At 36.1% G+C, this 14,815-nt stretch overlaps 1 protein-coding gene across 12 annotated transcripts in view; it reads right to left on the bottom strand.

Annotated features, from left to right (window-relative positions):
* The window catches only part of LOC121372108 (disks large homolog 2-like), a 278,624-nt gene that overhangs the window by 69,026 nt on the left and 194,783 nt on the right, over positions 1–14,815 (bottom strand). For all 12 annotated transcript variants that reach the window (XM_041498440.1, XM_041498431.1, XM_041498374.1 and 9 more), the window contains one exon: positions 2,184–2,373. In XM_041498440.1, the coding sequence (XP_041354374.1) occupies positions 2,184–2,373 (190 nt within the window). The remainder of the gene's footprint in view (positions 1–2,183; positions 2,374–14,815) is intronic.

Here is a 14,815-nt window from a genome sequence, read left to right as displayed (position 1 = left end):
TCTATGCCAAACCATGCACTGGAAATTGACAAATTCTGAGCTCCCATTCGGAAAACCTGTTGCTGAATATGTACATGTATTGCATTTATAATCGCACACATGTGAACATTATGTGACCGGCCTCGGTAGTGTTGTGGTTAAGCCATCAGACATAAGGCTGGTAGACACAGGGTTCACAGCCCGGTACCGGCTCCCACCCAAAGCGAATTTTAATGACTCAATGGATAGTTGTACAGCCACTATAACACCCTTTTTTTTCTCATTAACCACTAACAACAAACCCACTGTCCTGGACAGACAGCCTAGATAGCTGAGGTGTGTGCCCAGGACAGCATGTTTGAACCTTAGTTGGATATAAGCACAAAAATAAGTTTAAAGAAAGAAAGAACATAAGGTCTGATTTTAGGATCCCATTTCTATGTAAATATGCTATATGATCAGATCCGTATTTGTGGTAATGTGTATATGAAGAGTTTCATCGCAAAACGCGATAAACGCCATATTAAAAACCATTGTGCGAACACCACTCAGACACTGTTCACATGTAGACAAACACAAGTTCAAATTCAGTTTTCAGCAAAACGCAGTACGATTGTCTGAGGACATATCACATATTGCAGAAAAACTGGTGTCAGACGCGGATCCAGGGGGGGTCGAGGGGGTCTGGACTCCCCCCCCCCCCCGCTCGTGACCAGAGAGTTGATCTTGACAACGGGAATATACTTCAAATCCATCTAAAGCTATCTTCAAATATGAAAATTTCCTATCGAGGGGGGGCCCTTCAAAGGCTCAAGACTGGACCCCAACCCCCCCCCCCCTGATAAAATTCCTGGATCCGCCCCTGGGCGTAGTGTTTATGATGGTTTGGAATAAAAAAAAATTAGGATTGGGTGTGTATATTTGCGATGAAACTCTTCTTTATGTCTGTACACTTTAGCCCAGTGGTAAAGCGCTTGCCTGATGCATGGTCGGTCTATAGGATCGATCCCTGTCAGTGGGCCCATGGGGTTATTTCTTGATCCAGCCAGTGCACCACAACTGGCATATCAACGGCTGTGGTATGTGTTATCCTATCTGTGGGATGGTGCATATAAAAGATCCCTTGCTACTTATGAACAATGTAGTGGGGTTTTGCTTTCATATCTAGATGAACAAAAACATTAAGCTATGCCTATGCCCGGTCTGACTGGCACTACTTTTCTGCAAATGTTATCATTCAGCCAATCATAGAGTATACATACACACTGATAAAAAATAATTGCTAATGAAATGGCAATTGCAGCCACTGTAGGAAAACATCATGTCAAAAACTTACAAAACATTAAATGGCTTCCTCAAAATGAATAAATATTTGACACATTCCCGTCAGGTGTCTAGATATACCCATTCATGAAATATAAATATAATTCAGTCTACTGAATAACACAAAGCTGAAAATTCCTTCCATACGAGTCGACAAATGCATGGAGCTAAAATTAACGAAAACGATGTCGCTTGTCAGAATTACGTCATCTACAAAATGACGTCTTTTGGCAATCACCTGAATCAAACAATAGTGAGTGAACGTTTGCAGTCCTACACCATTCCTAAGTCTCAATGGAGTGAACACAAACAATACTATAGTCATTAAAGCTAAACAAAACAAATTAAGACATGCATTGTTATATTATACTCATAAATCTAATTATAACATTTGACTGAAATTATTTTTGTGCATACTTTTGTACGATTTGCTATGTGGAGTCATACAGAGTACCCTTCATTCTTTGTTTCATACTTACATGAATCGTATGAACCACAAGATAATTGCAGTCAATTCTTTTACAAAAAATAAAATATAAAGCAGGGTTTTTTATTTACCAAATTTGACTTGATGCCCATGGCCCTGCTTTGGGGAATTTGAGCTGGTAGGTCGGATACCGACTCCAACCCAGAGAGAGTTCTTAAGGGCTCAGTGGGTAGGTGTAAGGCCACTACACTCTCTTCTCTCTCACTAACCAGCAACCAACTAAAAAACTAACCCACTGTCTTGGACAGACAGCCCAGATAGCTGAAGTGTGTGTCCAGGACAGCATGCTTGAATATTAATTGGATATAAGCACGGAAATAAGTTGAAATGAAATGCATTGGTTTGGCAGTATAAACAGTCTTAACAGCAAGGTAGTTAGAGTTGTCTCCCTTACCTTGATGGCTCTTCTTCGGGTTTGACTTCTAATTGCTCCTTCTCTGACAATGGAATGGGCGTGGGCGCGACCACGGTGGTGGAAGAGGTGGTGAGGGTTGTGGAAGTGGGCTGGATTGGGGGCGTCGCCGGGGGAGGGTACGGCGACGTAGTCCCGCTAGTTACAGACAGAGGTTCTGTGGAATGTCCAGCTGAAAAACAAAGATAATGTCCATTACATGTAGTGTTATGATTGTATCAATTTGTTCTATGTAAGAAAAATATCACAATACACCACAAGGAGAGAGAGAGAGAGAGAGAGAGAGAGAGAGAGAGAGAGAGAGAGAGAGAGAGAGAGAGAGAGAGAGAGAGAGAGAGAGAGAGAGAGAGAGAGAGAGAGAGAGAGGGAGGGAGGAGAGGAGTTAGAGAGAGAGAGAGAGGAGGGAAGGAAGGAAGGAAGGAGGAGAGGAGAGTTCAAGACAGAGACAGAGAGAGACAGAGAGAGAGAGAAAGAGAAGAGAGATAGAGAAAGAGAAAGAGAGAGGAAGAGAGAGAGAGAGAAATAGATAGAGAGAGAGAGAGGAAGGAGGAAGATGATGGAGGACAAATGTAAAGAGAGGGGAAAGACAGAGAGACATACAGAGAAAGATGGAGAGAAGAGGGATGAGGAAAGAAGGAGGAAAGAAGGGACGGAACAAGAGAACAGGGAAGAAAGTGAGAGAGGGATAGATGGGGAAGGAGAAAAAAGGGATGAGAGACAGAGAGAAAGGGAAGAAAAGTACAGATGAAAGGAGAGAGGAGGGAAGGGAAAGACAGAGAGGGAGGAGTTAGTGAGAGAGAGCTAATAATTCAGTTTCAGTCATCTGTGTTAACTGGCATAAATGATCATACAATTACAGTTAGTGTTTTAACTGTTATAAATGTAAATGCAATATTTATTTACCTGTGTTGTGAAAAATTTCCATATCAGTTTCAGTTTACCTGAGTTGTCATAAATGTAAATACAATTTTAGGCTATGCATCTTAACTGTTAGAAATGTAAATATCAGTTTGCTCATGTTAACTAATGAATGTAAATATATTTGTTTGTTTAAACATGTTAACTGCTACAAGTGTTACAAGCATGGCAAAAGGAAATAAATATTGGTACTGGAAGGGTGGGGTGGGGGTGGGGGTGGTTGTGGGGGTAACTAATGAGGGCGTTAATTCTTGTAGGTGCAGGGACACCAAAATTGAGGATTCAAAGCAAATGAACGTCTCTTGAATATGTTGCAAAGAAGATATCCTGAAATGCAATTTCTTCCATTCTGAAGTGTCATGACATACTTTTTAAATACAACACTTTTTAAAACATAATTTTTATGACGTATAGATTTTTTTATTTATGTATTGATAAACAGTACACGGAACTCATATAAAAATATCATCTAAGGTTTGGGCCAGGATGTCAGTTTTATAAGCCAATTTTTAAATTAATCCTTAAACCAAAAATAATATACAGACATGGACTTAAGCAACTACTCGTCTTTATATGTTGTTGTTGTTTATTAGAAATCCTGGTCAAGATTCCAATTATATATTTGTATTAACTGTGGTAACATTATTTCTCCTTTTAAAACATATTTGTCTTTTATATCTCTAATACATATTAAGTTAAAATTATAGTGGGACTAAACCCAACAACCTCTCTGCAGCACCGTACCTGTTTAAAATATTAGTTTCAATCTAACTACATGTTTATTAACTGAATAAATACATTTTCTATTTATTCATGCTGTTATTAATGCAAATACATGTATTAGTTTATCTATGTTAACTATAACAAATGTAAAATACAATTTTAGTATTACCCATATCAATTGCTACAAATGTAATACCAGTACAGTTTATGAATGTCTATGTTATCAGTCATGCATGTATATTCAGTCTATTCATATTAACTGTAATAACTACTATAAATAAAATCCCAGTCTATCCATATTAACTGTAATAACTACCATAAATACAATCCTAGTATATCCATATTAACTGTAATAATTACCACAAATACAATCCCAGTATATTTATATTAACCGTAATAACTACCATAAATACAATCCCAGTCTAGTCATATTAACTGTAATAACTACCATAAATACAATCCCAGTATATCCATATTAACTGTAATAACTGTACCATAAATACAATCTCAGTCTATTCATATTAACTGTAATAACTACCATAAATACAATCCCAGTATATCCATATTAACTGTAATAACTACCATAAATACAATCCCAGTATATCCATATTAACTGTAATAACTACCATAAATACAATCCCAGTATATCCATATTAACTGTAATAACTACCATAAATACAATCCCAGTATATCCATATTAACTGTAATAACTACCATAAATACAATCCCAGTATATCCATATTAACTGTAATAACTACCATAAATACAATTCCAGTATATCCATATTAACTGTAATAACTACCATAAATACAATTCCAGTCTATCCATATTAACTGTAATAACTACCATAAATACAATCCCAGTCTATTCATATTAACTGTAATAACTACCATAAATACAATTCCAGTATATTCATATTAACTGTAATAATTACCATAAATACAATCCCAGTCTATCCATATTAACTGTAATAACTACTATAAATACAATCCCAGTCTATTCATATTAACTGTAACAATTACCATAAATACAATTCCAGGATATTCATATTAACTGTAGTAATTACCATAAATACAATCCCAGTATATCCATATTAACTGTAATAACTACCATAAATACAATTCCAGTATATTCATATTAACTGTAATAATTACCATAAATACAATCCCAGTATATTCATATTAATTGTAATAACTATCATAACAGGCCGGTAGTCAAGTGACTCTTTTTTTCAATATTCGTTAACACTTCGCACCCTTGTAGGAGGCACTTTGTGTCTCACCATAAGCCTAAACGAACCTCCCACCCCTACCCATCTCAAAATCCTGGCTACGGGCCTGCATAAATACAATTCTAGTATATCCATATTAACTGTAATAACTACCATAAATATAATTCCAGTATATATCCATGTTAATTGTTATTAATTAAGTAGGTATTAATAGCCTCAGTTTACCTGTTTTGTAACTGTAATAAATAAAAAAATACAATTACTGTGTATCCATGTTCACTGAAATAAATGTACAAAGAATTTCAGTATCCATGTTGACTGCTATAAATGTAAACATTTGGGTGGCACACCAGCATTTACTTTTGCATGCAATTCAATATAATTTCTGTCAGAATATATTCTGTGAAAAACAAGACGATGTCAAAAGTAGTGTTGTGAATTGGTTGGACTTTCATCAGTATATATAATTGATTGACACCAATTATGTTTTGATTACAAAATCGGTTACAATTATATGAATATATAAGAAGGATTTGAATTATATAAGGACCATGCACCTACCTGTATGGTAGTGTTCACCGGAATTCATACCTTAAGAATGGCTAATTTTACATTTAATATCTATTTTTCTTTATGTTCACATGAAAACAAACCCAAACGCAACATATTTTCATATTAATTTCATCATGTAAACTGTTTTGTTTCTCATTCCAACCAGTGCATCACAACTGGACAAAGGTCGTGGTATGTGTTTTCCTGTCTGTGGGAAAATGCATATAAAAGATCCCTTGCTGCATTAGGAAAAATGTAGCGGGTTTCCTCTGATGACTACGAGTCATAATTACCAAATGTTTGATATCCAATAACCGATGATTAATTAATCAATGTGCTCTAATGATGTCGTTAAACAAAACAAACTTTATTTTTCATCTAAACTGGACGAACAATTATAATTAACATTTCCCCGCAAAATGGACTTTTATAATCGATCATAACATCAGTAGAGCCATACTGATCAATTTTTTTTAATTATAATCGATCATCACTAGTCAAAACGAAAAAGTTAAAGTTTGCTTTGTTGAATGACACCACTAGAGCACATTGATTTATTAATCATTGGCTATTGGATGTCAAACATTTGGTAATTTTGACATATAGTCTTAAAGAGGAAACCTGCTACATTTTTTTCATTAATAGCAAGGGATCTTTGATGTGCATCATCCCACAGGCAGGACAGAACATACCACAGTTTTTGATATACCAGTCATGGTATACTGGCTGGAATGAGAAATAGCCCAAAGGGCCCACCGATGGGAATTGATTCTAGATCGATTGCGCATCAAGCGAGCGCTTTACCACTGGGCTACGTCCCGCCCCCTTAGTAAAAAAAGAAGTGCATTAGCTTCTTAACTTCCAAGCAAAAAATCAACATGGATCATCCACAAAACATTTAGAGTTATCTACCCTTTTGCCAGAGCACCACGTCATTTTGCTGTTGATGTTGCATTAAAGGGACATTCCCGAGTTTGTTGCATTGTAAGATGTTTCCGACTAATAAAATATTTTTACGATTAAACTTAGATATTAAATATATTTTCTTGTTTAGAATAACAGTGTCTGTATATTCAACAAGTTTCTGGTCGCCTTACTATTTGTAAGTAGTCGAATCAGGATTTTGTCTTCAAATAATTTCGTATGTATGAAAAAACTTATTTTAGGAAATAAAATGAAATTTAACCTCAATCAGAAACACATTGAATATACAAACATTGTTATTCTAAACAAGAAAATATATTCAATATGTAAGTTTAATCGTAGAAATATTTTATTAGTCGATAACATCTTAAAAACTGCAGCAAACTCAGGAATGTCCCTTTATGTTACCTACTCATTAATTGGATTAAAACAAATGATCTTCTTTGTTTTCATTGGTTAAATCTCTAAGGGCAATATCACTTTTGATCGGTTCAGAGGGACCGACTGAGTGTAATATCACTATTTACGGAAAGTTATACGACTAGTTTTCGACCAATAAGAATACAGATATATTCACCTTTTGTAATAATATTCAATATTAACCGAGTGAAATAATTTTCACTTGTCATGAGCTTTAGCATCCAGTGCATGATAACTTCTCAATGAGAAATTATGATTTTTATTTCCCCGGTTACTGGGTATGTGTGCCTGTTGGGGTAATAAATACTAATAAGTACCTAAAGCCGAACATACACAACAGTGAATAACATGTTTTCCTGTGTTTAGAGAATCATTTGACTAAAAAGTTGTGAAACTTTTGTTTTTGTTTTCCAGCAATGCAGGCAGCAAATAAAATCTCCTTGTGGCATTCACTCCTACAATCACACAGTTCTCACTTTAGCAAACATTAAATAAGTTTCTTACGTTTAGAACATGTTGGCCAATTACAAAGATTGAAGTCAGAATAATAGTTTTTGGAACTCGTCTTTTTCTAGATGCATTTTGTGACGCAAGTCTTAAGAAAATCAATCCTGGAAGTGTGCTTTAGCGAGTTCCAAGGATTGATTTTTCTTGAGACGAATATCAGAAAAGACATAAGAGAATGTTTTATTTAACAACACACTCAAAATATTTTATTTATGATTATATTGTGTCAGACATATGGTTAAGGACCACACAGATATTGAGAGAGGAAATCTGCTGTCGCCACTACATGGGCTACTCTTTTTGATTGGCAGCAAGGGATCTTTTATATGCACCATTCCATAGACAGGATAGCACATACCACAGCCTTTGATGTACCAGTCGTGGTGCACTGGCTGGAGTGAGAAATCAGAAAAAACATCTACAAACGGACATTTCTTGGAAATATTTTCTAGTTCATTTAGTCATATAATTTTAGTATGATAATTATGAACTTCACTGCATTTTATTTTTCTACTGTGACGTCACTACTCTCAGCTAATACATTACGTCACTAGAAGGAATGTATGCAGTGTTTCATATTATGTGATGTCACATACTACCTTTGCTTACAGCATGATGTAATCAACAGGTTGCAACAGTCGTCAACCTCCTAAATGACGAGACCAGTTAACCGATAAAAAGGGTGCATTACTGTTTAGGTACAGTATATGTACTACATGGTTTTTCTAGCATTGCTTTTTATTAGCTTTCTACCAATTGACGTAACTAGAAAACAAAATCAGAATGAAAAAAAGAAACCCAAGACCCTAGAACGAATAAAAAAAACCCAAATTAAATTTACCCCCCCCCCCCCCCAAAAACCCATGAAAAAAGTAAATGAAAAAGCAACAGAGTTACTTCTCTTTTAATTTCTTTTGTTGGTTTAATTTAGTTTTTGTTTTTTCTTTTTGACAAAGGTAGACCAGAATGTTTTAAGACTGACTGTTTGAAATGTCCCACCACCCCCAGGCAAGAGAAAAAGACATTTGATCAAATACCGGGAGACTGTCACAGAATTTATAACAGTTGACATGTCTGATTATAAAGTGAGGTGTACAACAACAACAAAAAAGAAAAATTAAAAGAAAAAGTAAAAGAAGTAAGGAATATTTGTTTAATGACATCTCTGCACATTTTAAACCACTGCTATTTGATATCTGACATATCATTTGTTTAATGACATCTCTGCACATTTTAAACCACTGCTATTTGATATCTGACATATCATTTGTTTAATGACATCTCTGCACATTTTAAACCACTGCTATTTGATATCTGACATATTATGGTTATTTTAACATTTGCACTAAAATATATTTTAAAAAAAGAGAAAAAAAAGGTATAAATGCATGATAGTTAATTTTATTTTGTTTAATGACACTACTAGAGCACATTTATTAAATAATATCAGAGGCAGATCTGGGGGGGGGGCCAGGGGCCCTGCCCCCCACTAAATTTTGCGATAGTTATAATTTTATTATATATTAATTTTCATTTTTTTTACGATCCCCCTCCAAACCTCCCCCAAAAGTTCCCTTGGCAATCCACCTCATGTCACTGGGGCCCCCCTAAATGGATTTTCTGGATCCGCCACTGAATATAATCGGTCAGACATTTGATAATTGTAACAGTCTTATAGGAAATCTACTATATTTTTCCAAATTTCACCGCTAAGAGGAGTCATCACTCTCACTCACTGTCACTCACCTGAGACTAAGTTAAGGAGAGTGATTTTTAGCTCCTCTTAGCATATGAATTTTAATACTACAAACAAGGATTAAATATCCAACCCATGCAATTATGAAAAGGTCCACAGTAAAAAAACACCAAAAAAAACCTGCAATTGCAGGGCTTGACTATCAGTGCTCAATATGGTAATGTTTTAAATACATGTAGTTCCCCATAATCACTCCCCTCCGTTTTTTTGTAACAAGTTTTTTTCTTCTTGTTTCTTAGCAGCAAGGGATCTTTTACATGCATGCTCCCACAGACAGGACAGCACATACCATGGTCTTTGATATACCAGTCATGGGGCAATGTTTGGGACATTGGGTGGCACCAAGGGTGTTTGATTCCACAACCAAAGCTACTCAGGTGAAGGTTTTACCAACTGAGTAAGATCCTGGTCCCAAGTTAAGGTGGGTGTTTTTTTAATGACACCACAGTGATATATCAATCATTGGCTATTGGATATCAAACATTTTGTATTTTTGACAAATAGTCATAGAGAGGAAACCCACTACATTTTTCCATTAGTAGCAAGGGATCTTTTCTATGCACCATCGCACAGACAGGATAGCACATACCACAGCCTTTGATATACCAGTCATGGAGCGAGAAATAGCCCAATGGACCCACCAACAGAGATTGGGATCAGACCGACTGTGCTTCAGGCAAAAGCTTAACCACTGGTGTATGCCCACTCCTCCTGGTCCTAAAATGCATTAATAAATTTATCTAGTGTATTTAGATACAGCAAGTATATGGAGTCTCACTTTTGCATTTATTCACCCTGTATGGGAAGGAAATGTTTTATTTAATGACACTCAACACATTTTTATTTACGGTTATGTGGCATCATACATATGGTTAAGGACCACACAGATATTGAGAGAGGAAACCCAATGTCACCACTTCGATTAGCAGCAAGGTATCTTTTATATGCACCATCCCACAGACAGGATAGTACATATCATGGTCTTTGTTACACCAGTTGTGGAGCACTGGCTGGAACATGAAATAGCCCAATGGGCCCACAGATTGGAATCGATCTTAAATCGATCGTGCATCAGGCGAGTGCTTTATCACTGGGCTACATCCCGCCCCCCCCACCACCCCCCTGTATGGGATGGATATAGCTCAGTGGTATAAAGTGTTCACCTTAAGTGTGATGGATCGCAGGATCGATCACCCTCAGAGGACTCAAGTTTTATCCTGTCCCAAACTAGTTCCATGCAACTAGTACACAAAGGCCATGGTATGTACTGTCCTGTCTATGGAAGAGTACATCTAAAATATTTCTTGCTGCTTTATCTGTAGCATTAATTAGCTTATAAGGTGGTGACAGGTTTCCTCTCTTTCTCTTTGTTGACCAACAGTCAAAATAACCATATATGTAAACCCTTTCATCCCTAAGTTTCTGGTTAGAACAAGTCAAAAGTCTGTCCCATCATTCGGTAAACATGTTTTTTGTAAATAATATCAGTTTGGTTTGACATAAGAAAAACAAAAAAAGGCTTTTAGAAATAACAAAAATATACTGTTTGTGTGTCCAATTTACAAATCAATTGGCTCAGACGTAAATAACTTGTAGTAAAGTTCATAGTATGAAAAAAAGTCATTCCCTGTGGGACAGACTATACCTGTATGGACAGAATTGGTCTACAGCACTAAAAGGGTTAAACACCAAACAGCCATAGATTAAAATGTGCCGAGGTGTCTTTATTCACCCTGTAGAGCCTCAATTGAAAACAAAAGACATGGAGTGCTTGCCTAACACTAAATCTATGCCATAGCCCGAAGGGCACCATAAAATATTTATGGTGTCCAATAAAAATGGAACTGCAATTGTCTGCACAAATGAGAGTTGCTAAGAAATGTAGCAGAAATCATTAAAGCATTGGACTTGAGGCTGGTCGGTAGTGGGTTTGTCACAGTATACACAGTCTGTCTAGACACATGTTACATTGTATGTTATTAAAGTTGGATTAAGGACACCACTAGAATACACTTTAAATATTTAAATATACTGAAAGTGCTGGCTTTATGAGAGGTCGGTCTGAGATTGATCGCTGTCAGTGGGCCCATGGGGCTATTTCTCGGTCTATATAGCCAGTGTATCACGACTGGTATATCAAAGGCTGTGGTATGTACTATCCTGTTTGTGGGATGGTGCATATAAAAGATCTCTTGCTACTAATGGGCTATATGACAAAGAGTCAAGTCATATGACCCCGTGACGTGCTAACCGGCATAACATTCGCAGCCTTTCGGTCATTTTACATGGAAGTGGAACACATGTATTTTTAAAATGCGAAAATGTTATAATATTGAATTGAATTGTATGTTTGGAATATTATTTTCAAGATATCTTTCAAATGTGAAACATGGTGAACCATTGTTCAGTGTATGGATGTACAAAAGCTGAAGTTAAAGACAAACCGACATTGTTTGCATGGAAGCAGTTTTTAAACCGAACATGTGCGTATTGGAAAGGACCGTCAAGATGGGATTCGATTTGCAGTGACCACTTCACACCTGGGGATTATGACAATTATCTAAGATGGTCGATGGGAATGGCACCAAAACTTTTGTTAAAGAACTTGTCTGTTCCAAGCCTGTATCTCCCCTGTTCAGCCTATTTGCAGCCAGAGCCCGGACGTCGCCCGGAGACAAAAACAAAGCCCAAATGTTAATGCCGAGGTGTACATTGTTAATATTTGGCACAAAGATACACCTCAACACGATGCATTTATATATGTTAAAAAAATAAATATAGGAAAAATATGTTTTCTAAAAAAATCACATTTTTCATGTTCGGGCTGTATAGGCTACATAACGATATCCCGAACATCGCCCGAAGACAAAAACAGATAGGTCTACCAAATGTTAATGCAATTTTTTCTAAAAAAATATTTTTACTAATTACAACAACCGTCATTACTGTGACATTTACACCATCCGACCACAAATTGTCGGGAACAAATGTACATTTGTGTTATTCTGTTCTTTACAACGGAATTCACACCTGACACCGACAGAGCAAATTAGGAACAAACGTGCATCCGACGTGTGAAAACACCTCTTTACAACGACATTACATAATTACAGATACCGTAGCATATTGGCAGTACACACACAACCACTTAGATTCCTTGATCTCGTAGTGAGCCAACTGTGTCACATGCTGTCCAAGCTACCGATGTCTGCGAAATCTGTAGACACGTATTGCTTTTGCAAATAAGCCTTTAGTTAACCAACAATCTAATTAAAATTAGCTCCACTATTACATGTGGATCTAAAGACAGCCTGTTGGAGCTCATGTCCACCAATCAAAACCTTACTTGCAGAATCCTGCCAGTGATTTAAAACTAACAACACTGCGTAGTCCCCAATGTCCAGGTAACATTTCGTCTGTAAATAATAATTTAAATATTGACCAATCATACTTCGCCTTTTATAACGTTATTTGGGAGCATACAAATTCTAAAAATATCGGGCGAGTCTATTTTAGTGGCCGCAGTACAGCGAACCATACCAATACGTACAGGGTGGGTTATCAGTCTTCAATTTTACATTAAAAATTATTTATTTATTTATAAAATAAAAAAAAACTAAATCAGTCTTCAGTTTTACATTACAAATTATTTATTTTATAAAATAAAACATGTCTTAAGGCATTCGTAATTCACACGAAACATGTCGTATACCCTCAGGATAATTTGGAATGTTTTCAAATTATTTTTAAATCACTGGAAGAATTCTGCAAGTAAGGTTTTGATTGGTGGACATGAGCTCCACATGTAATAGTGGAGCTAATTTTAATTAGATTGGTTAACCAATTAAAGGATTAACTTCGAACAATAAAATCTTCTATTTTCATATTTTGTAAACGAAACAGGTATCAATCGTAGATGTCTGTAACCAAGTAATGATTAGACTGACAATGAATGTGCCTTGTTTAATATATTTAATGATGTTTTTTTAAAAACATATTTAATGTATGTACATGTATTTGTTGTTTTTAATAACTGCAATACAATTATTTTAATGCTATCCAGTCATCAGTTAATATTAATAAGTATTTTTTCTAAAAAATATTTTTCCTACATTTTTTTATTTTATGAACAATGTAAACCTTGGCATTAACATTCGCGCTTTGTTTTTGTCACTGGGTGACGTCCAGGCTCCGGGCTGCAAATAGGCTGACTGCATTTGGCTTGACGGATCATCGTCGGTGTACTACGGTTCAAACTGATAGGGAAGTACCCCTAACAGATTTTCCCCTTCTTCCTCACCAATCGAGGTAGCATTAGAATAAATTAACAAATGCGACAAGTCCGAAATGTCCAAACTAACATCCGATAAGAATGAGCTATTTTCCGAAGAATCATTACACTGTCGCCATGCTAACCTATTAATGAATGAGTGGAATTCACCTGATGCTATGTCACAGGTCAGATGCAGGTCAAATCCACTGGATCAGTGTTTCCTCTCTCAGTATCTGTGTGGTCCTTAACCATATGTCCGACGTCATATAACCATAAATAAAATGTGTTGAGTGCATTGTTAAATAAAACATTTCTTTCTTTCTGACAGTTGTAAGCAAACTACATGTAACTAAGCAGTGAAACTACTATGGGCAAACAGCTGAGCAAAAAAACCACCAAAAAACCCAGATTTTTTTTTTAAATGACGCACTCGACAAATTTTAATTACGGTTATATATGTCACAGACATATGGTTAAGGACACTATGCATCAACCAGATTTAATATCAAATTTTATATCATATCTTTTGACGGATGCACCAAAAAAAAAATATGTCCCACCCCATTGATCCATAATTTAAAACCCTTTGCCCCAGCCACTGGCCATGCCAGAGATGGGGTATTAGATTGACGTGCCTGAACCACAGGCACTTGACACAGATTAGTATACATGAATAAAATTCAAAATTTGTTGTATATCGGTAAATTTGATATATTTCCCCAATATTTTGCTCATACTCTCTTCATACATGACAAATTTATTGCCACTGAACGTGTATTGACATATGCTAAAAATTTCAATCACTACTATATAAAACATACAAGGTACGTCACTCGCCATTTTGGTGCGATTTTCTTATTTCTCAAATATCAATTTGTTACGAAATAATCGACTATCTGCTAAAACCCTGTATAGTAGGGATCGCAATTTTTGGTATATGTCAATACACGTTAAGTGGCAATAAATTTGTCATGTATGAAGAGAGTATAAGCAAAATATTGGGGAAATATATCAAGTTTACCAATATACAACAAATGAATTTTATTCATGTATGCCTATAGGCATACTATTACTAATCTGTGTCAAGTGCCTGTGGCCTGAACCTTAATTGGATATAGGCACGTCAATAAAATTATTTGGACTTGGTCAAGGACCACGCAATAATGGGCTACTCTTTCCAATGTCATGTCATAGGGTTTTACATGCACATTCAGAACAAGCTGTTGTAGCGCACGCCTGTCCTGGGTGCAGGTGTCGGCCTTGGCCAGCTCCTCCATCCAGGACAGGAAAAGGGTTGGCGTGGGTGGGAG

Source organism: Gigantopelta aegis, chromosome 1 (assembly GCF_016097555.1).
Source record: "Gigantopelta aegis isolate Gae_Host chromosome 1, Gae_host_genome, whole genome shotgun sequence".
NCBI classification, from domain to species: domain Eukaryota; kingdom Metazoa; phylum Mollusca; class Gastropoda; order Neomphalida; family Peltospiridae; genus Gigantopelta; species Gigantopelta aegis.
The sequence above is the reverse complement of the archived record's forward strand: the minus strand, read 5'-3'. Positions and strand labels throughout refer to the sequence as shown.